This window comes from Garra rufa, unplaced genomic scaffold, assembly GCF_049309525.1.
Source record: "Garra rufa unplaced genomic scaffold, GarRuf1.0 hap1_unplaced_042, whole genome shotgun sequence".
Classification (NCBI taxonomy): domain Eukaryota; kingdom Metazoa; phylum Chordata; class Actinopteri; order Cypriniformes; family Cyprinidae; genus Garra; species Garra rufa.
This window is the reverse complement of record NW_027394317.1, coordinates 3,564-28,443: the sequence shown is the minus strand read 5'-3', so window position 1 is coordinate 28,443 and position 24,880 is coordinate 3,564. Positions and strand designations below refer to the sequence as shown.

At 37.2% G+C, this 24,880-nt stretch overlaps 1 protein-coding gene across 1 annotated transcript; it reads right to left on the bottom strand.

Moving 5' to 3' along the window:
• Positions 1-6,447: 6,447 nt before the first annotated feature.
• LOC141315887 (calmodulin-regulated spectrin-associated protein 2-like) lies at positions 6,448-24,574 on the bottom strand (the record flags this gene model as incomplete). The annotated part of the gene is made up of 15 exons (XM_073832729.1): positions 6,448-8,730; positions 9,886-10,004; positions 10,425-10,540; positions 13,195-13,260; positions 13,396-13,462; positions 13,843-14,063; positions 14,149-14,285; positions 15,271-17,293; positions 17,375-17,444; positions 17,549-17,580; positions 18,085-18,181; positions 18,265-18,355; positions 21,839-21,978; positions 24,100-24,241; positions 24,542-24,574. Coding segments are annotated over 15 exons (3,660 nt in total), but the record flags the coding sequence as incomplete, so codon positions are not given.
• Positions 24,575-24,880: the final 306 nt, after the last annotated feature.

Genomic DNA, 24,880 nt, shown 5'->3' with positions numbered 1-24,880 from the left:
GAATCTTGACAACATTCGTGTTTGTTCTTGTCGTTTCCAGTCAGGTACACTCTTAAAAATAAAGGTGCTTCACGATGCCATTGAAGAACCTTTTTTGTCTAAATTTGTTCCATAAAGAACCATTTAGAATCTGTTTCATGAAAGGTTCTTTGCTGCAAAAGAAGGTTCTTCGGTTATAAAAAGGTAAGAAAGAGATGGTTCTTTAAAGAACATTTGACTGAATGGTTCTTTGTGAAACCTAAAATGGTTCTTCTATGGCATCGCTGTGAAGAATCTTTTGAAGCATTTTAAGAGTGTAGGTGAAATATTAGGCTAATATTTTAATTAATACTGCTTACATATCTATATTATCATTACCTTAGTTTGTCAAAATAAAGCAACCTTTTCTGCTTACTAGTTCCTTCTCTATATGATTTAGCAGCTTCCATGCATGCTTTTTCACGTAGACAGCCTAAATTAGCAGAACAAGTTATTCAGTGGAACATTAACCATGCTGTTGTTTACACCCAAGTATCGCCAATAAGGCCGTGCATCTGGGTAACTGACCAAACCGTGATGTAAGGGCAAACCCTCCATTGGCGGACTCTCTCTGTAAACACACTGCAATGAAATATGTGAGTACACAATCAAATTATTACTCAAAGTGTTATTCAAAGTACCTACTCAGTGACTGACACTGTCTTTGTCATGGAATACACTTGATTGTTCACAGTTTCAACGTTTTTGTTTCCTTTTAAGTTATTTTCAAGATCTGAGGTAAATTCTGAGGCCATTGTTTACGTCATTAAGACTATTAGAGTCATGAACCCAATTTAAACCATTTTAGTATTAAGATTCATAGTATAGACTTTTTCCTGAGTAAACCATGCGCACCGTCATCACGAATTCTAACGTCAGATTGGATGCTCTTCTGTTCCGCTCTCCATAGGAACCTATTCAAATAGCCCCCATCTGTTCATTTTGCAGATGACGTCAGCAGCTTCGTTTCATCTACACACACATCTGACAAATGGCAGTCACTGCGATGTTGCCAAGTGATGGAGCCATGTGCTTTTTAAAAACATTTTAATAGGTTCAACGTTAGATTATCACTCGGAATATACGATAATTTGACTATACCCTGCTGAAAAAAACAGCTAATACCAGCCTAGGCTGGTTGGCTGGTCTTAGCTGGTTTAAGCTGGAAGTAGCTGGTTTTAGCTGGACTCCCAGCCTGACCAGCTAAGACCAGCCTGACCAGGCTGGAAAAGTGGCCAAAACCCCTCTAAAACCTGCCTGCCTTCCAGCTATGACCAGCTAAAACCAGCCAACCAGCCTAGGCTGGTTTTAGCTGTTTTTTTCACCAGGCTAGAAACACTGGAGACTGGAAATGCAAAGCATTCTTCAGGTGAAGAGTCAGACGTGACTTCCGCGTTCAGGAAAAAAACGTCTATAGAGTGTTTTTTACAACGCATCATCAATCAGCCGTATTGGCGGCACTGAACGTAAACAGTGCAACTGAATCGAACGAAACTCACATATTTTGCTGATTATTGCTGCTGAAAATGGTCAGTTATTGTCATGTTTTGGCCTGTACTAAGTGGTCGGACCAGGAAAAGATTTTGAGACTGCCAAAAGTTATAACAAATCAAAGAGTGCAAAAAACTGATCTTATTTTCAAGATCTGAGGTAAATTAGCCATTGTTGCTTTCATTAGGGCTATTATGAACTCAAATTAAACAATTTTAGTATTCTTGATATTTTCAAGATCTGAGGTAAATTAGCCATTGTTGCTTTCATTAGGGCTATTATGAACTCAAATTAAACAATTTTAGTATTCTTGATCTTGGATACTCACTATTTGTAGGTTATGAATCACTGACACTTTAAAAAGTGCTGAAAAAATAAAAAATAAAATCATGAAGAAAAGTTAAAAACAACAACGTTGCCTCCAAACACCTTCGATTGCTTCAACACTGTGTTTATGGATCTGCATGAGATTTTGGAATATTTTCTTTTGAAAGGACATATGGATGCACTGAAAAAAATGCTTTTCTTACTTAGATTTTTTGTCTTGTTTCTAGCCAAAATATCTAAAAATTCTTACATCAAGAAGGATTCAGAAAAAACAAGTCAAAATGAAGTGTGTTTTTGCTTGAAACAAGCAAAATAATCTGCCAATGGGGTAAGAAAAATAATCTTGTTTTCTGTTTGATATCAGATTTTTTTGCTCACCCCTTTGGCAGATTATATTTCTTGTTCTAAGCAAAAACTTAATTTTGACTTGTTTTTTCTGAAAACAAAAAATTATTTTTGTAAAAATGTTTTCTTGATTTAAGAATTTTTAGATATTTTGGCTGGAAACAGTAAGTAAGAAAAGAATTTCTTGAAGTGTATGAAAAATCAAGAACTAGGTACTTCTGAGTACTAGAAATACTCTCAAATTACTAAAATATTTTATTATTCTAGCACTCATACTTCTACCATGTCAGCTCAACCAGAGGTTCCCGGCTCAAATTTTTGATTTAGTTAATATTTTTTTAGGATTTCAAAAGGAAAGTTTATTTATAATGAGAATCTAGAAGGATATTAAAACATCTTGAGTACTTTTATAGTTACAGGCACACAAACTTCAGAAAAAATTGTATTATAATATTTATGGCACTCTGATTTCTATTATTTTCTATTGTGTTGATAGAAAATCACAAGATATATTTGTAATTTCATCATTTTTTTCTTCTTCAGATAATTCTCTTTAAAAAAAAAAGTATGAGCTGTATGCAAAATGACCCCGATTTGGTTTTTGAAATTGTGTATAATTGTCCGGTTTATGCATAGAACCGCATTATTATCTCCTTATCTCTGGGACTGAACAATCAAGGGCCTTTAAATTGAAGATGCCAAAAGAAAAGTTTGTTAAGAACCAAAATAACAATAACTAACAGACTCTGTGTAAAAATAAAGAAATGAAAATAATTTGGCCCCAAATCTCAGGTAAATATTGTAATTTTGACCCCCCTCTACAAAATACTGTAAATATACTTCTGTGGCATTTCATATTTTGGCTTTTTTGATTATATATGTTTGTCTTTCTACAGAAAAAAAATTGAGCTGGGGAAGTTTCCAAAATGTGGTTGATCTGACACGGAATGCCCATGCAGTATTTCTAGTAACTACAACAATTGTAATATACATTGTTGCACACATTGATGAAACTTCATGACAAATTCATGAATCAGCAGGCTGCACATGAGGCCATGCGAAATTTATTGAATGCAATTGAAATCGAACATGTTACTTGAACAATATGACAGCACAGCGCCTGAAAGAAAATAAAAGAGAGAGAGAGACGTGCTGGAGAGATTAGAGAACACACACTGTACAGTTTTCTATCGTGCTCATTTACAGTTAAATAACCCTCGTTTGTGGCTCGAAATACCATTTGTTTCCAGTGGTACCATTCTAATTGATAGAAGATGTCAGCTACTGTCTATTCAGGGCTGTGCACATATTTCCATTCCAAACACCGACACATCACTCAGACTACTCGAGAAATGTTTGAATGGGAGAACAGGTGTGCAAGTTAATGTTTCAAGAGGCAAGCACCAAAATAACTGCAATTTTTACAACACCCACTGAAATAAAGGGCATGAAAAGAAAGGCCGTTTGTTCGTCTGGCAACAAAGCCTCTACCCGTATATAGCCACATTCTGCCTTAAAATTATTAAAGGTGCAATCACATTTAGCTACTGTAGTTTGGCGAATTTTTGCTGAGTCATTTCATTACTGGGATTTTCGCTTGCAGATTTCGCAAAGGATTCACCCAAATTTTGCGCTTTAGCCAATAAAAAGATGTTTGGTTTGACAAACAACCTATTTCCAAATGGTGGCGTTTCCATTAACTAAAATGTAATTTTTTTTACATTAAGGAGCGATAATGTGATTTTTTCCGTACACCAGTTGACCTGTAAATGCAAATCCTTTTCCGAATTTCCCAAAATAACATCTCATGTGATTTTTAAAAACTTTTTTTGCGATATATGTGAGTTTTTGCCAAAAAAGACTGGTTTGCTGCGTATTTTCAATTCGCAATTTCAATTTGCGCAATTTGAGGGGTAATGGAAACGCAGCTACTGTTACCAGTGGACCTTTTTGCCAATGAAATGTAATATTTTTACCAAAATGATGGAACATTTTGCCAGATAAGACCATTCCATTACAGATTTGCACAAAACTTTAAATTTTATAACTGTTGAAAAAAAAATTATTGCGAAATGGCAGCGTTTCCATTAACCGATGTTATGTGACTAAAACGTCTTTTTTTTTTTACCCCTTATATTTGTGAACGGCCATGTGTGAGGTGAGTTTTTTCATACACTGGGTGACCTGTAAATGGGGAAAAAACTGATTCAATTGCAGTTTTGCTAAATATTCCTTTTCTGAATTGCCTGAAAAACCACTTTGTGTGATTGTAAAAACTCTTTTGCAATATATGGGAGTTTTTGTGAAATTTACGTATTTAATTCGCAATTACAGTTTACACAATTTAAAAGGTAATAGAAATGCAGCTACTAGGCGTGTTTCCATTACAGATTTGAGCAAAACTTGGCGATATTTTATAAATGTCGATTAAAAAGTATTGCGAAATGACGGCGTATCCATTAATTGATGTTGCGACTAAAACGCAATTTTGTCCTCTTGCGATAAGTCATGGTTACAGATTTTGTGGAATTTTGGCTATATTTAATCAAATGTGCTTTATATGGGAATGTTTACAAAATTTACGTATTTTCAATGCGCAATTTCAATCTGCACAATTTGAAGGGTAATGGAAATGCAGCTAATGTTACCTTTTTGCCAACGAAATGTCATATTTTCACCAAAATGGCTAAATAAGACCACTTTATTACAGATTTGCACAAAACTTTTGCAATATTTTATAAGTGTCGATGAAAAACTAATGCGAAATTGCTGCGTTTCAATTAACCAATGTTATGCGACTAACTGTTTCTGGGCATTTATAGTACATAAAAAAATGATCATGTGTTTTTTTTTTTGTACAACAGTTGACTTTTAAATGCGAAAAAAAAAACTGTTTTCATTGCAGTTTTGCAAATATATTCCTTTTTTTGAATTGTCTTAAAAATCATGTTGTGTGTTGTAAAAACGTTTTTGCGATATATGGGAGTTTTTGCAAAACTGACATTTCCACTGGGCATATTTTAAATTGCAATTTGTAGAGTAATGGAACCCTATCTACTGTTACCAATTGACCTTTTTGCGTTTCGCTAGAGAGGACCACTCCATTACAGATTAGCGCAAAACTTTATTTTATAAACAATATTTTATAAATGTCGATAAAAAACTACTGCAAAATGCCGGTGTTTTCATTAACCAATGTTTTGTGACTAAAACGTCATTTTTTTTACCTCTTATACTTGTGACCAGCCATGTATTAGGTTTTTCTTGTAGGTTATAGTACATTAAAGAGTGACCATGTGGTTTTTTTTTTGTACACCAGTTGACCTGTAAATGGTAAAATGGTTTCAATTGCAGTTCTTCGAAATATTCCTCTTTCGAATTGCCTGAAAAACCACCTCATGCAATCTCAAAAAAAAATTTATGATATATGTGAGTTTTTGCGAAATTGACCCGCTTCTATTTGCCGTATTTTCAATTCGCAATTTAAATGTGCGCAATTTGTAGGGTAATGGAAACACAGCTACTGTTACCAATGGACCTTTTTGCCAACCAAATGTCATATTTTCACCAAAATGACAGATCATTTTGCTGAATAAGACCATTAAATTAGATTTGCACTTTTGCAATATTTTATAAATATCGAAATTTCGAAATGGCAGTATTTCCATTAACCAATGACTAAATGTAATTTTTTACCCCTTATACTTGTGAGCGGTAAAGTATGAAGTGTTTCTTGGAGGTTATAGTACATTAAAGAATGATTGTGATTTAAAAAAACAAAAACCGATTTCATTGCAGTTTTGCGAAATATTGCATTTTTCAAATTGCCTGAAAAATCACCTTGTGCGACAAAAACTTTTTAGAGATATATGGAATTTTTGATGTTATCATTAGGCAAATTTCAATTTGAGCAATTTAAAGAGCAATGGAAACGCAGCTACTGTTACCAATGGATATTTTTGCCAAAAAAATGTCATATTTTCAACCAAAATGCCAGATTGTTTCGTTAGATAAGACAATTCCAACAAATATGTCCACTACAACGAAATGTCATATTTTTATAACGGATCGTTTCGCTAGATAGGACCATTACATTACAAGCTGTGTTTCCATTACCCTTTAAATTGCGCAAATTGAAAATACGCCTAATGGAAACACGTCAAACTCCAATATATTGAAAAAAAGTTTTTACACTCACTTGAGGTGGTTTTTCAAGTAATTTGAAAAATTTGCGCAAAACTTTGGTGATATTTTGTAAATGTCGATTAAAAAGTATTGCGAAATGACGGCATTTCCATTTTTTCCTCTTGCGATAAGTCATGGCAATGGATTTTTGTGGGATTTTGGCTATTTTTAATTGAATGTGACCTGTAAATGCGAAAACCACCACCTCATGTGAGCGTAAAAACTTTTTTGCGATATAGGAGTTTTTGCTCAGTTGACGCGTTTCCATTAGGTGTATTTTAAATTCGCAATTTTAATTTGCGCAATTTGAAGGGTAACGGAAACACAGTTACTGTTACCAGTGGACCTTTTTGTCAACGAAATGTCATATTTTCATGACAGATCGTTTCGCTAGATAGGACCATTCCGTTACAGATTAGCGTAAAACTTCTGCGATATTTTAGAAATGACGATAAAAAACTATTGCGAAGTGGCGGTGTTTTCATTAACCATTGTTATGCGACTAAAACATTTTTTTTCACCCCTTGACCATGTGAGCGGCCACGTATAAGGTGTTTCTCAGATGTTATAGTACATTAAAAAGTAAAAATGCGATTTTTTTCGTACACCAGGTGACCTGTTTTTTTTTTTTTTTTTTTTGTCGTACGCCAGGTGCATTCTCATTGCAGTTTTGCAAAATATTCCTTTTCCGAATTGCCAAAGATAAAACCCCGATTGTAAAAACTTTTTGGGGATATATGGGAGTTTTTATGAAATTTATATATTTTCAGTTCGCAATTTGGTCAATTTGAAGGGTAATGGAAACGCAGCTACTGTTACCAATGGACCTTTTCACCAACTAAATGTAATTTTCACCAAAATTTTGCTAATATGATTGCACCTTAAGGGGGAATGCTAACAGACTGAGATTCGTAACATCTTAAAATGCCACACAGACTCCAGTCATACAAAATGCGGCATGTCTTAACTCCTTACAAACAAGTCAAAAAATTATTTTTGTTAATTAAAATAATTTACCAATCTTTAATTTAGCCCTCAGTCTCAAAACACGGAAATGGCTCCAACAATCTGGTAAAATACATCTTTTGGCAAACTGCTTTTAATACTTTTGCGTGACCCGGGATGGGGAAATACTTCAGATCAGTCACCACAAGCATACAGTATACAAAAGTATTTTGAAAATGATTATTACTCCAGCAGAGGATGTTACTTCTCTTCATTCATGGAAATATCATTCAAACAATTCAGTCAAGGATAATCCGCCTGATTTTTTTTTTTTTTTTTTTTTTTAATCGCACCAACAATATATCAGAAAGGTTTGGTTTTCTAACCCCTAGTCTTATTTAAGACCTTTTATGAAAGATAAATATTGATTAAATAGATCATAATGCTGAATATTTCCATCAGTCGGACCCCAAAATATATATATAAAAAGCAAAAACACCTACAGGAACGGAATGAAACGAATTCACAATCCTGCTGTGAATCAATGCCATTAGGTTATGTTAAAACCCATCAAAAGTGGGTTCGGCCTGCAAACTAAACCACTCACTGCACATTAGCACGCCGGTTAATGTATACTAGATATGACAGGATTCCCTTACAGTACTAAACTGTTATGATCACGAGCTATGCATGTGAGAACCTTTCCAGAAGCGGCCGTACAATCATATCAGGACAGTCGTAAAAAACAAACCAAATAAAAACAAGCTTAAAATATAGACAAAAAGGCCACACGTCAACATATGTGCGCGATTTCTGTACAAACTAAGAGAACATTCAGTGCTTTAGTGTACCAAATTAAAATAACAGGTCATCCATGACAACAACTTCTCATTATTTTCATCCTTTTTTGGCACATTTAAATAAAAACGACACGTACGACACATGACTTTGATCCATTCGCCACCCCATAGAGTTTTACATTCCAGTTGTGCATAATTTTCGCAATCTTGTGTGTCTGAACGACAACTGACGGAAGTGTTTAAAAAGTGTTGTAGGATTTGATTATGTACAAACAAGTGCATTGAGATTGTATACGTCCGCCATCGGGAAACACTAGGACTTAACGGCCGCTACTTTCTTCGGCGTTCCTGGTTTTTTGGTCTGCCACAGGTGGCTGTGGATCGTGATGGCGTCGACGTTTGCCGACATGGTCTTGGCAGGAATTTGGCTGAACTGTTTCCTGTCTGAGTTGTACTTGTAGAGGCCGTCGATCATCTTACGTGAGATGGATTTAGGGCCGATGCCAGACAACTTGTTGATCTCCTCCGTGTCGGGGCTGTAGGTGTAAAGCGAACGAAACTGGCAACCCGAATCCCGGAAGAGGATCAGGAAGTTGTTGGCCCCGCATTTCTCCATTTCCTTGAGAAAAAAAATACATGTAATGAATCAAACTTACAGTCGAAAAGAAATGAAGGTTTTTGAGGAAAACATTCCAGGATTTCTCTCCATATAGTGGACTTCAATGGGAATCAACGAGTTAGGTTAAAATTGCAGTTTTAATGCAGCTTCGAAGGGCTCTACACGATCCCAGCCGAGGAATAAGGGTCTTATCTAAGGAAACGATTGGTCATTTTCTAAAAAAAATATTAAAATTTATATACTTTTTAACCAAATGCTCGTTCTGCACTAGCTCTGTGATGCGTGTCTAATGGTGCGTTCACACCAGATGCGAATGACGCGTTTAGCGTGAATGATATACATGTTAAGTCAATACAAAGACGCGATAGACCTCCCTGCGGCGCATAACGTGTAATTTGCGCAAATCTCGCAAGTTGAAAAATCTGAACTTTGCTGAAAATTCGTGCCGAAAATCAGGAGCTTGCTCTAGTAGTGACGGAGGCAGAAATATGAAACAACAATGGAAGCCAAAATACTCGATAATGTCAAATTAAAACAACAATTACGATATTATCGCAGACGATACCCCTGTTTTCTTTGGTTCAAAAATGTAGGGTAGAGCAAAAAACTTTTTTCATTTTCATTTTCTCCTCCAACTTCAAAATCGTCCAAGATCGTCGTTTGACCTTTTTTTTTTCGTAAAAGGGCGTTTGACTTTCTTTGCATGTTTGCTTTGTAAACACTGGGTAGGTACTTCTGCCTACGTCATGCATGACCTTTCCAACGTGATTACGTAATGCGTGAAGTCGTGTTAGGGCAAGATGAACATTTGTGGTTAAAAAGTATATAGTATAAAAGTATTTTTAACTATTTTTAGAAAATGGCCAACGTTTCACTATATAAGACTCTTATTCCTCAGCTGGGATTGTGTAGAGCCCTTTTGAAGCTGCATTGAAACTGCAGTTTGGACCTTCAATCCATTGATCTCCATTGAAGTCCACTTTATGGAGAAAAATTCTGGAATGTTTTCCTCAAAAACCTTAATTTCTTTGCGACTGAAGACAGAAAGATATAAACATCTTGGATGACACATTATCAGGAAATTTGTATTCTGGAAGTGAACTAATCCTTTAGTAGTAAAAGTAGTAGTAAAAGTTGCAAAATGAACATGCTTACCTCCAAAATCTTGTTTTTCTGTCCCTCGTTGACTTTGCCGGCCAAACAGCAATGCGCCAAAGCATTCTGAATTATATGCTTATTTGACTTTGCGCTGGGCTCCTTATATAATTTAGGACCTGCGTTAAACAAATAGAGGCGGTATTATATAATGTCAGAAAAAAGTTGTACCTTCGGGGGCTGCTGATCACCCTCCAGGCCTCTAGGCGGCCATTTCAGACCATTGTCACCTAAAGTTCTGAGCATGTTTTATATATATATTTCACTTACTTATGTTCAACTTCAATATGTTCAAATGTTTGGGCAATTAGAAAAGCTAAACTCCCCTACCCATGATTTTCTGGTAATCTTGAAGACATTGATTAGCATGTTCAGGTGCGGTTGATTAGGGTTAGAGCTAAACTCTGCAGGAAAGTGGAGGTTTGAGGATCTCAAACTTAGATGTAGACAGTATTGCTCAGATCTAATATACTGGCTCCCTCTGCCGGACTGGAGGTGAAGCTGCAGCCTTCAAAACGGAAACATTTTAGTATTTTAACCTGTGTATTCAGTATTGGAGGTCAGTGAGGATGTGGTTGAACCATTCTCCCAGTCTTTCTCTCCATTACGGCTGCTGGAGCGAGTGGGCGACAGGCAACCGTCCGCTGAGTCAGGCCTACTGGGAGAACATAAAAAACTTGAGTCCTGCAATCCATCAGATTCTGACAAGAATAGGGCTGATACATCTACTTACAACAACTGCTCTCATGCAAAATCAAGAAGTGACTGAATTGAAGGATAAGTTCACTTCCAGAAAAAAATCCTGATAATTTACTCACCCACATGTCATCCAAGATGTTAATGTCTTTCTGTCTTCAGTTGAAAAGAAATCAAGGTTTTTAAGGAAAACATTCCAGGATTTTTCTCCATATATTGGACTTCAATGGGAATCAACGGGTTGAATATCTAAATTGCAGTTTCATTGCAGCTTCAAAGGGCTTTGCATGATTCCAGCTGAGGAATAGGGCTCTTATCTAGTAAAACGACCTGTCATTTTCACAAAAAAAAAAAAAAATTAAAACTTATATAATTTTTGACCACAAATGCTCACCTAATCATGTTGGTAAGGTTACGTGTAACATAAGTGGAAGTACCGACCCAGAGTTTACAAAGCAAATGCGAAAAGAAAGTAAAAAAGTAAAAAAACTATGTTGGATGTTTTTTTTCTTCACCCTACCCTACCCTTTTGAAGATGAGCATTTGTGGTTAAAAAGTATACAAATTGTAATTTTTTTTTTAGAAAATGACCAATCGTTTTGCTAGATAAGACCCTTTTTCCTCAGCTGGGATGGTGTAGAGCCCTTTGAAACTGCAATTTGGACCTTCAACCCGTTGATCCCCATTGAAGTCCACTATTTGGAGAAAAATCCTGGAATCTTTTCCTCAAAAACCTTAATTTCTTTTCAACCGAAGAAAGAAAGACATAAACATCTTGGATGACATGAGAGTGAGTAAACTATCAGTAGAGTTGTTCCGATTCCGATACTAGTATCGGAAATGCCGCCGATACCACAAAAAAATCTAGCATCGGAATCGGCGAGTACTTGAACCCACGTACCGATCCGATACCATTTTCTTAAGATATGTTATTCCCGCTAGCAAATCAGAAGCCAGTTCTTCTTCGCGGCTCAGAATGCAAACAGTGTTGCCACAAGCAACCACTGTTTAGAGCAGCGAAGAAGAAATACAAATGTGCTAGCAGTTTGTCCGCTAAAACGGCGGCATGTCTCATATGTAGGGCTTTATGATTTCTGCGATGCGGAAAACACGGACGGAATCGCGGAATCCAGTCAAAATGGAACTTACAGTTTAACGCGGAACGTCACGGAATTTGTCAAAGTTTGATGCATTAATCAAAGGTAGTTCATTACACTTAAATCAAATCGTGATATGGACTAATATTAAGCCAAAAACCGACTGTTTAAATATGAATTAATGCGTGGTTCTGTGTTAATGAATTGTACAGGCGCGTGGTTTGTTTACTCCTTGTACTGAAGCGCGCGGGACACTTGCGGTAATATTAAAGGGCTCCAGACTGTGACCAATTTTTCTGCCAGTGTTACTAATTTTCGTGAGCGGTCACACTGGCGTGATCACCGCGTTGTTCAACTCATAAGCTCTGCCATTTCTGTCTCACATGAGAAACATAAAATGGCACGCGAAACGAAAGTGAAACTAACACGACACGTTTGAGCTGCTCAGCGCTGACCGTTTATCAGCTTGGACTGCAATGCAAACAAACTTGCACAAACCCCGAACAGCTTTATTCAGGAGCCAACGTTGATTTTGCAACACTGTTACTGCTGCGAGATGCAGTGAGGAGCATTTGAAAATGCCGCACAATGAATAAGGTTGCTGCGAGATCTAGTGAGAATCTTTCAAATTCTGGCCAAAATTCTCTGTTATAAACAGGGCTGATGTACGTCAGAAAACCAGATTAGTAATACTAACTATATGAAAAAATATTACTGTCAAATGTATGTCATATAATAAAAATACTCTAGTTCACTGTATATGTCATATAATAAAAGTTCAATGTATGTCATATAATAAAAATACTCTAGTTCACTGTATATATCACTGTATATTTGTTTTATTAAGGAAGTCTGAAGCACACAATAAAATAATTTATTAGTATTATCTACAGCTGTATATACAATTACACACCCAGGTATCGGATTAGTACTCGGTATCGGCCGATACCCCGAGCCCAGGTATCGGAATCGGTATCGGGAAGGAAAAAAGGGTATCGGAACATCTCTAACTATCAGGAAATGTTTATTCTGGAAGTGAACTAATCCTTTAAAGCTATTAATCATAGATGATGTTTTTCATGTATTGATTTAAATTTCCATTGTATCAGCATCAAATGAAACAACAAAAAAATGTGAAGTATTTGAAAAAGCAACAGAATATTAAATGCCAGCATTGGTCTTAAGGTTAATTAAAAAAATATATTATTTTAACAGCATTGTGTAAGCCTCTAAATTAGCCTTTCGCTAAAGTGTAAAGTGCAGATCTTTATTTTTGTGTTTTTGAAGTTTCAGTGCCATTCAGTGCCAGTGTGAAGGTTAGTGGCTTGGAATATTTGCTTGTTTAATAATGACAAAATTAAACAAAAAAGCCGTGATGGGTGAACTATAATAGCCATCTTTATTGTTCAAAGATGGGGGATCATTCCTCGTGTTGCTGCCAAACTCAAAGCAAAACAGGATGTTCTTCTTGAATAGAAGATGGAAGCGCAAAGAGTCTTATCCGACCATGACTGACCTTCTATTTCTCACACGAGAAGAGCTCAAAAAGAAGAAAAGACTGCCAGATGCTAAGCTATTGCTTCTAAGAAGCAAGAACATTCAAGAATACGAAGGAAAAAATACAGAAAATTCAAAGGACACTGGGTTAGTATTGTATAGGAAAGCTACAGGAAGTAAACATATTCTCATTCTACTGACTTCTTAATGTGCTTCTTACCTTTGTGTTTTCTTATCAGAGTTGACACTGTCATTATCTCCAAGAGATGCCAGAGACAGGCTGGACACTGAAAAAACACGAGGTCGTGAACCTAAATGCAAAACACAAGCAGGACCCACAGTTACACAAGACAACAGCAAGCCCGCCAAACTTTGTGTTACCCTCGTAACAGTACAGCTCTTTGCAATTAAATACAGTCTCTCTAACTCCTTCAAACTGTGTAATCACACACAAAAGAGCCAGATTGGTTAAATAAATTTGAATTAGTTCAGGGAGATTCCTTTGAAATTAGTTGGAAATTGGTTAGAATAGATATTTAGAGCAAGAAAAGTACTAGAGTACTTGTTAGAAGGAAATACAGAGGGATGCAGTGAGCTGGACGGGAAAAGGCTGAGAGTAGCACAAAGCATGCAATGCCGGGCTTTGCCGATAGGTGGCACCCTTTACCTGCCGTAGCCCTGACAGGAGTCCTAGGGGACTCCATCACATCTCTGTGGATGGACTTGGGCCGTGGTTTCCTCTGTTTGGCCCCCGCAGGCCGCGGTTTGACAAGCGTGTCCATGTCCTCCATAAGCTTCAGCTGTTTTCTCCTCAGGTACTCCTGCTTGATAAATTCCCGCCGGGCTTTGTCTTCCTCCTTCTTCATACGGTCTTCTTCTGCTTTCAGTCTGTGGGACAAAAACAGGTATTGGAATTAAGAAATGGGGGGGAGGAGTTTAGATGTAGTGATTGACAGCTAGGGCTGGGTGTTACCTGGCCTCTTCTTTCTTTTGCTCAAGCTCCGCCTCCAGTTGTTGTTTCCTCTGCTGGCTCTCCCGTTCTCTTCTTAGTCTTTTCTCTAGAAGCGCGGCTCGCTTCATGGCCATGCTGTCCTCTTCCTTCATATCATCCTTAGAATGTGAACACATCATCAGAATGGACATTAAGAATCTTATGTTCAGGTCTATCAAGTATCTAAACAAGGAATCTAAAGGCTATTATTGATGTGACCACACTTTACTGTTCAGACTCCCTGCAGAATGCTAACACCATGAAATAAATTATTTATTTGACTTGGTTTTCTGACCTAGATCAGCTGCACAGCTGCATTTTCTAGGGATCTGTCCCAAACTAACCTCCTTCTGCGACTAAAAATAATTTCATTATAGTCACAAAGCAGAATTTTCCTGAGCTAAAGCTATGATGATACACCATTTTGGGTTAGAACTATGGCCTTTAAAAGATCAAACAGCTAGATTTTTGAAAATGTGTCAGGCACTTGCCACCGCAATGCTAAAGTGTTCTGGATAGTTGCTAGGGCATTGTTAGCTGTTTGCTAAAATGTAAAGATCTGTCATTAATTACTCACCCTCATGTCGTTCCAAAACCAGTAAGACCTTCGTTCATCTTCAGAACACAAATTAAGATATTTTTGAGGAAATCCGTGTGCTTTCTGACCCTGCATAGACAGCAATGCAACTACCATGTTCAAGGCCAAGAAAGGTAGTAAGGACAATGTTAAAATAGTCCATGTGACATCAGTGGTTCAACTGTAATGTTATGAAGCTCAGAGAAAACAAAAATCATGACTTTACTCAACAATTTCTTCCATGGCCCATGCAAAAAAAAAAAAGGTAGAATAAAGTTGTTAGTTTTGTTTTCTTTGCACACAAAAAGTATTCTTGGTAGCTTGGTAACTACCTTTCTAGGCCTTGAACGTGGTAGTTGCGTTGCTGTCTATGCAGGGTCAGAAAGTTCTTGGATTTAATAAAAAAATACATTAATTTGTGTTCCAAAGATGAACGAAGGTCTTACCGGTTTGAAACAACAAGAGGGTGAGTAATCAATGACAGAATTTACCGATCAAATCAAGGATCATCTGACATTCATATCTACCTTGAAGAAGAATCCACAGCACATTTTCTGCTCATCATCCAGATTTTCCCCTGAAGTCTCCTTCTCGCCTTCCTCTTCCAACACTTGTCCATCCAGTGGCTTGAGAACCGACAGTGGAACCTCAATCAAATTTTTATTGGCCTGAAGGGCGAAGTCAATTGGTTCGGTGGGAGTGACAATGACGGTCTCCATTACGACCTGCGACAAAACTTCAGACACACTCGATTCCACTGCAGGCTTAATCTCAACTGTTGGCTTCTTCAGCTGCTTCCTTTTCTCAGTTGGTTCGTTCTCTTTCTTGTTCTCCTCTCCCATATCTTCTGGCTCCTTGGCTGACAAGTCAGCATCTTGGGTTACAGCCTCTTTGGTTGGGGAGGTGATGGTCCCAGAAGAACATTCAATGGACAACGACTCAAGGCCTTGTTCTAGGTCCTTGTCTGTGGCTTCCGCTCCTGATGGTAGTTTCTTCTCACTTCCCAAATAGGAAAATGTGCAGGAAACGGACTGAGATGGAGAGAACCTTCTTAAGCGTGGTATGCTGTCCACTGATTGTGGAACAGTCAGGACTCGGTTAAAGGGAGTGATCTTTAGCTCACTGGGTCTGGGTGTCCTTGGCGTCTTGGAATGGAAAGAAGCAGACTTCCTCTTAAGGTTTGTAGGGGAACGGTGCGTAGCTCTAGGAGAATCTGCAGGTGAGGGAGAGCCCGAAGAGCGTGCTCCACTCCCCCTAAGCTCCCGCACCTGCTTTTGTGGCGAAGGTTGATGTGGCGACACAACCCAAGCCTGTTGTTCCCGCATCTGCATGATTACTTCCTGCTGCTGGGCTAGCCTCTGCATCTCACTTTGTAAGAAGCTCAAGGAAGAATTGAGCTTCTCAATGGAGCGCGTGTACTCCATCAGATCTGCCTCAGAGGTACTATCCTCACCCATAGATTTCACTGGAGACTTGACAGGCTGAGGTGTCTCCACCGGCGTCTTGCTTCCTTCTGAACTGGGAGTGTCTGCCTGAGAAGGTGAGGTGCCATCTACTCCTTTCCTCTTGACAACTGTTAGGAAAGCACTGCGTCCCATCTTCTGACGGTGTCTGGTAAAAGCTGCCTCTACTTTCTTTTTCTGAGCCTCGATGGCTCGACGCTTCTCCTCGAGTCTCATGCGAAGCTGCACCATTTCCGCAGCCATGGTCTGCGCCGGGTCCTTGGATGGCTGGTGTGCAGGGCTGACCTCAGGTGAAGGAGCCCAAGAAACTGAGTGAGGAATGCCAAGATCTGAACCATCTGGTGTTGTGCTTTGGGAAGCAGCACCTTTGGATTCTACGTTTGGATTCAGTTTGCGGAATTTCTGCTCTGCAAAGCTGGTCATCTTAATCCCAGGGGTAAAAGCAGGGTTGCTTCCGGCAGGAGACTTGCTGCTTAGGCTGCTGGGACATGGGCTTATAGAGCCCTGGCTATGGGAAGCTCTTACCTCAAAGTCTTGATCCGTGTCAAGCTCCATGCTAACAGTACAATCCCTAAGGGATGAGTCCTCATCTAGGGTCTCTTGGATGTCCTCCGTCCGCACATGGATGCCAGTGTCTACTTCAGTCGTGGATGTGCTAGCAACCCCTTTGGATGTTTCTGAAACTGAGTCTAGCTCGCCGTTCTTTGCTTCGGGGTTCAATTCAGTTTTGTTCTGGAGGTGGAGAAAGAAGCCCTCACTGGGTGCATGAGCCCTGGGGCTCTGTGATTTCTTCTCTGAGTTGTGGATGATCTCAAGGGCCTCCTCTATACTAGGTGGCCCTGAGCCATTTAGACGGCCGTTATGATTTCCTGACAGGCTCTCAGGACAGCCTTCCTCCTCAATGCCCATGTTTTTGCCATTGACAGGCTGAAAGGACAGGTTTCTCTTGATGCCCCTGGTGCCGTGAGGCATCTTGAAACCAAAACCTTCAGTGCTGATAGACCGAGTCATTCCTCGCCCAGTAGGTGTTTGATTGGTGTTCTCTTTATCAAATGGGATTTCAAAGGACACTCCCTGAGCAGCAGACCTGCAGATTGAAGAGAAGATGGTATCCAATGGCTAGTTTCAAAGTCTTTAATTCTCAATAATGAGATGAACTTGCACTTACTTCTTCTCTTTGGGCCAAGTACCCATGAAGCTTTCCACAAAGGACATTGAGGTTGATCTCTTGATCTCACCTGTATAGCACAAATATAACTTATAGTATGAGATTCATTTTAGATTAAGACTTGCTTTTTTGTTAGCAAAAAGCATTTTCAAGGTCTTTTTACTTTACCTGAGCCTGAAGTCTGTGGTTGAGGTCGGAGAGGGAGACTAAGAAGACATAAACATGAAAAATTATGAATATCCATCCAGTTTTGCATTTAAATTTCAACTGCTACATCTAAACTTGGTTCGAGATGGCCACTGTCCTGCAGAGTTTAGCTCTAACCCTAATTGAACACACCTGAACCAGCAAATTGAGGTCTTACTAAGCATGCTAGAAACTTCCATGCAGGTGTGTTGAGGCAAGTTAGAGATAAACTCTGCAAGACACCGGCCCTTCAAGACCAAGTTTGGATACCCCTGTGCTACAGACATTCAAAGCCTGCGAGCCTTCGAGGTCTACTGTCCTGCAGAGTTTAGCTTCAACCCTAATCAAACACACCTGAACAAGCTAAATAAGATCTTCAGGTTTACTAGAAAGTTACTGGCAGGTGAGTTTAATCAAGGTTGGAGGTTAACTCTGCAGGAAAGTGGACTTCGAGGGCCAGAGATGAGAACCAATGCAATAAAGCTCAAGTGGGATGTTTTCAATAAAATAGACATTTGATATACCTTGGTCTGTCCGGACTAGGAGGTCTTTCCATGAAACTTCTCTTTGTGACTTTTGAGATGGGCACAGATGGCAGATTTTTCAGTAAAGGGACTTGGACTATAAATGACAATACAAATGTGTTGGTTAACACCATTGTCTAATAATTCTGGGAAATACATTCTGTTGGAATATTAATTTACCTTCAGTGTCCAGCACCTGAGGCTGGACGAATGGTGGCTTAACAACCTCGAACCACCAGAAGAGCTCGGCCATAAACACAAGATAGTTATTCTGATAAAAACAAACAAGCAAACACATTAGCTTGCATTGAAAGCATTTGTTCCAGAATTATTTGCAATCTTGTGCAAAACCAGCATGTGTAATAATCATTTTCTCCCACAAGATGTCTCTGCAATTCTGGTAGTGCATGAACGGACACCACCTGGAGACAAGACTGTCCTTTCCCTTCAAATTTAATTTTATAGCTTAGGAATGCCAAGGGATATATTATACTGTACAGTATATATAGCTTTTTTGGTCCAATAATGCACACAATCTTTTTGCACTATGGACAACATCTTTATGCCACGACTACAGAATTCATGACCTTGAATTCGTAGAGGGTACCTGACATGATGAAAAATGCCTCTGATACACTATTCCCACTCAGCAGAATTTACACCTAGCAGTTTAAAGGCACAGGGTAACTGCAGCAATTATCCGAGACCACTCCCAGAAGGCATTACCTCAGCATTTTAATTGACTTTCAACAAAGAGTCCTTGCTCTCTTTATTACCTAGAGTAGCTCAAGACCTTCAAAGCAACATCTATTCCATATAACCAAATGATAAATTGATTTATTCATATAATCCAAGGCATCAATTGTTAACCTTGCAACAGCCTTAATATAATAACAAGATAAAGCCACCCACTGTCAATTAATTAAACCACTCCATTGTGAAATTTGCACACAACCTCACTGGTTTTATGCAATTTCATGAAACCCAATTTACCACTGCTATTGGCAATAACTAAAGGAAAAAATAAAGGGGTCCACTGGCAACATTTGTACTGAGTGGTTGAGAGAGCCGGAGCAGGCGCATATTTGCACCCAGATGGTGTTTAGCACACGCGCCCTCTCCCCCATCTGCCTGTATACGTACTTATTCACACACAAGGCGTGAATGTATTATTAAAAGGCTTATCTGTAGGTTTAAGGAATAAAAATGTTGCTTTTAATTTAGATACGTCAAAAGTGTTAAGAAAAGCTTTCGAATTGCATCAAAAATAGCTTCATTTGTGCTCAGAAGATGAACAAAAGTCTTATGGGTTTGGAAAGACATGAGGGTGAATAATTAATGACAGAATTTTCATTTCATTGGCTGAACTATCTCTTTAATCCAGGGTTTTTAGAACTTTTTACAATACAGTTGAGAGCAGACCTGAAATAAACATGACGTGAATGAGATCAGGTCACAATACAGTCCAGATTCAAACCTGCATCTCACCACATGAAGCACATGTGCTAAAAGCACTGAACATTTTAATAAAAGGATGCAGCTGGGATTAGATTAGCTCTGACAGAAACTGGGTCAAGGTTACAGCTCAGTGACCTGCTCCCAATTCTACTCATATTTCTGGGATTCAGCTCTGAAGTCTGGCACTGTATCAGACGCTGCTCATGTCCTCTAAGCAGAGGCTGTTAGGTGCTAATAAAACCCAACACGGTGTGAGATTTTGCTACTATTTGTGGAATAAGCGTTTAAACGAGAACCAGGTGGAACCAGGTAGCATTGCTCTCTGTTTAGAGTTTCTACAGTCATAAACAACCTAGTTGTGGTTTCGTAAGTGTGGCCAGGTTTCCATATCCTTACCATAAAATGCCAAACTACATCTCCACATTCTCCTTCCACAGCCACTAAATGGAGTTCAACAGCACTGGCACAAATGTCTGTTCCATCAACATCTCAACAAGAACCAAAGGCTTCACGGTCAACACGACCGCAAATCTTGACAGCAGATGTTCTTTCTCTCCAGTCCAGAGAGGAACGAGATCAAAGACATGAAGACATAACATTCAGAACGAATAAAAATGGTCTTCACTTCCATCTGATCCCAAGAAAAAGTGTTTTACAACAGACAAAGTAGTCTGAAGGTAAAGATCTCAAGTTATTTCAATTCTTGAAGGAAAAGTTCACTTCCAAAATGCCAATATCCTGATAATTTACTCACTCTCATGTCATACAAGATGTCTTTCTGTCTTCAGTCGAAAAGAAATGAAGGTTTTTGAGGAAAACATTCCAGGATTTTTTTCCATATAGTGGACTTCAATAGGGATCAACGGGTTGAAGGTTCAAATTGCAGTTTCAGTGCAGCTTCAAACAGCTCTACATGATCCCAGCCAAGGAATAAGGGTCTTATCTAGTGAAACGATTGGTCATTTTCCAAGAAAAATCCAAATTTATTTACTTTTCAACCACAAATGCTTGACAAAGTTGGAGGTAATAATTACATGGAGTTTTTCGCCAAACTCTACCTTTTTGAACCAAAGTGCACAGTCGAAGAAATAACCACACGTGACCTCTCCAACGCAATAAACATTTATATACTTTTTAACCACAAATGTTAATTTTTTTGGAAAATGACAGATCGTTTCACTAGATAAGACCCTTATTCCTCAGCTGGGATTGTGTAGAGCCCTTGAAAGCTTCATTGAAACGGAAAATTGGACCTTCAACCCGTTGAAGTCCACTATATGGAGAAAAATCCTGAATGTTTTCTTCAAAAACCTTAATTTCTTTTCGACTAAAGAAAGAAAGACATGAACATCTTGGATGACATGAGAGCAAAAGAAGAAAATCTTCCAAAAGAAGTATTTCACATAGCAAACCACAGAATCAAAGCAAAAAATAGATCTAGGCTTAAAAAAAAACATCTTTCTGTAGAAAAGCTCTTGAGATCTTTTCACAATGGGTTATCTAGCGAACCACGGTTCCTATATTTAAATATCTTCTAGGCAGTTTTAATGTGATTTTAGTGCTGTTTTAGTCATCCCCACCAGTTTCTAGAGAATCTGCTTCTATTGGGAGATTGGTTTAAGCACCAGCGTTTGAAGGCAAGCATCACGCTTTTGGCTTTTGAACAAGAATAAATCCAACTCCCACAGGCTACTGCGAGAAAAGAGCTCCAAATAACAGCATCTCATCCAATCGCATATGTGACCCTTGACCACAAAATCAGTCAAAAGGGTCAATTTTCTGAAACTAAGATCTATCATCTGAAGGCTGAAAAAATACATTTCCATTGATGTATGGTTTGTTAGGATAGGATAATATTTGGCCGAGAAACAACTATTTGAATATCTGAAATCTGAGGGTGCAAAAAAATCCAAATATTGAGAAAATCGCCTTTAAAGTTGTCCAAGTGAAGTTCTTAGCAATGAATATTACTAATCCAAAATTAAGTTTTGATATATTCATGGTAGGAAATGTACAAAACATCTTCATGGAACATGATCTTTACTTAATAACCAAATGATTTTTGGCAAAAAAGAAAAGTGCATTGTTGGCCGTTGCTACACATCTACCCGTGCTACTTAAGATTGGTTTTGTGGTCCAGGGTCACATGTGTCAAGGCCTAAGAAATTTGACAAACCTTGACCTACAGTTATAAACGCATCAACCAATGAAACATCAAGGCAAGGAACTTGAGGAACTTAAGGTTCTCCTTTGGCATCTCCTATAAATGAAACCAAAATCTAGATGCAAGGCTTACTTTGATGGACGAATGAGCGTAGAGCATGTCCTCTAGACTGAAGTGGCAGCAGTGGTTCAAGTGCTCCTTGCAGAAGTCCTGGATGAGCTGCAGGTTGTACAGACTGTCTGCCAGCGACATGGTTTCCTTCAGGCAAATGTCTGCAAATCAAAGACGATTCAAAGTGCTAATCAGGCGCTACTCACTGACTCTGGCCTATTTGGCAGATTTGACAAGGACTCAACCAATCACAGAGAAGCCCATTAATCATGGAGTCACATGAGTCACGTTTGCTTTTGGAGATAAATGTAATCGCATCCATCATTTGATTTCACAGCTAGGTGGAAAATCAGCTCTAGTCCTCTTCATCATCACTGTGATTAGATTAATATGGAGTTCAGGATGATTAAAGTCACTTAAATGTTTAGGATTTCTCAATGAGTAGTATAAGACTATTGTATGCACTAATTCAAAGCAGAATAGCTGAAACTAGTTTATAGAATGTTTAAAAAATAACATTGAAAGATAACACAAGTTTGTTTCCTTTCAATGATCCATTTTCAAAGTTTCTGAGGTTAAAGATATAAGGAAAAAAAAGAGGAGAAAGCTAACAGACTGCTTTAAAAGGTAGGTTTGTCACCAGTTTGTTATATTTTACAGTTTGTCAGCTGATAGAAGATTTTGTAGGCTTTGCATACATTTGCACCCCTTGAAAGCCTGAAACCACAGAGTCTCTTACATAACAAATCCCAATATAACTCCTGATTATATTTACATTTTTTCCACTTTTTCCTTTTTTCACAATTTTCTATGGTTTTGTTTTGAGGTGTTATGAAACAAAAATCTGGGATTCAACAACTTAAAATATGGCATAATATTTTTTAAATATTGTGAAAGAAAAAAAATCATACATTTATAATTTTTGTAAACAACTTTGTATTACTACATTTTTTAAAATAATTTAAAATCACACAAAATACACTATTATTGTGGATATTGCTTTTTATGATGAAATATTATCTTGTTTAATATTTAAAGAAATATTGTGAAAAAAATAAATAAATAAACTTTTATTATTACTATAATTTTTAATAATATAAAATATTAAAATAATACACAAAATTATTGTGGATATCGTTTTCTTTAATGAAAAAAACATTTATACATTTGTATAATCTTGTACAATATCTTAAATTTGTGAAGAAAAAATAGAAATGTAATACACTTAAATAATACTTTTATTAATATTCATACAATGCATTATTAAATCATTTAATAACACAAAATATAAAAGTTATAAACATTATATTTGATTATACTGATTTTAAAAGAAAAGTGCTTATTGTATATTCTGAACTATTTTTTTAAATATTGTGAAGAAACGAATAAAATAATATTAACTTTTATTAATACTTTAAATGTAAAAATATTAAATATTAAAATAATACACAATATTATTGTGGATATTGTTTTTGATGAAAAAAAATTATATTGTAAAAAATATATAATAACACACACTTATATATTAATAGTAATACAATATATTAACACAATAATGATAAAAGTAATAAACATTATATTTGGTGATATTTTTAATCAAATGTTACAAAAAAGTGATTATTGTATATTTTTTAAATACTGTGGAAAAAAATAGAAATATAATATACTTATTAATACTATCTTTTTAATTCATAATATAAAAATATTAATATACACAACAACACTGTTTTTTAAGAAATGTTAAGAAAAAACTTTTGTCTACTGTCTCTTGTATAATATTTAAAAAATATTGTGAAAAAATAGAAATATAATAATACTTATGACAATACAATGTATTACATCATTTAATAATACAAAAATATAAACGTAACATTATATTTGATGATACTGTTTGATAATGAAATATTATAAAAATTGTGATTACTGTAAAAATATACATATAAAATTATTATATTAATACTATCATTTTTTTATTTTATAATATAAAAATATTAAAACAATATACAATATTACAGTTTTTTTTTTTAAATAAATGCTAGCAAAAAATATTGTGAAAAAATATAATATAATCCACTCTCAGGATATATATATATAAAAAAACAACTAGATTTTGCATATCAGATGCATTCCTACAGCTATTCTGTGTACAATAACACCATTTACATTCAATAAGAAATTAAATATGGTTCATTTTGATTTAACAGCTTCCACACACTCTTCCCTCTGAATCTCGCATATTATTTTGTGCACAGTAATGTAGAGGCTTTGGCAGGTTTGTGTACCTCCCAGGTGGACGATGGCGGGGCAGTAAAAGTGCAGCAGGGCGGCGAGGGCACAGCCATCTGTGCTGTCCTTCAGGAGGTTGTCCACCGGGGGGATCCATGGCACCATCTTGGGCAGAACCTGCTCCTTCCTGTAACGTGCCTGCAGCAAACACACATAAACAACTGATTCACTACAGCAAAACACACACACACACACACACACACACACATTCAACAACTGAACCAATGTATGGAAAAGTACTGAAAACAAGACATGCGGTGGGCACTTTAATGGATGGTGACACGAAATCTATTTTTTGACTCTAATATAAATATTTCTCTGTCAACAGTTAATGAAGCTGAGGACAATGTGAAAGCGTCGTCATGGCAACAGAAACACGATGGAGCCACGAGATGGAAGATGCCAGGATGAAAGAAGGCGTTTCGCAGTCACACTTACAGGAACCAGCTTCATGTACCACTTGGTTGGAGACTTCAGCCAGTCAAAGAATGAATGAGAGAGAGAGAAGAAAGAGCCGTTACGTCAGCCAGCAGAGATTATTCAACCGAATCAGCTGTTTACGTCCATATCAGAAACCAGATTACAAGAAAACAGTCAAACTCTTGAAGCCTGAGGGAGGTTTAGCTTCCTTTATACTAAACAAACAAATAAAAAATAGCGGGAAACAATATTTTGTGAGCATCTATCACCTATATTTATATGACCTTTTTAACATTTAAATGTATCATCATTATCATTCACAGTTCAATTGATTTTGTTATTTATTGTTTTATTTAT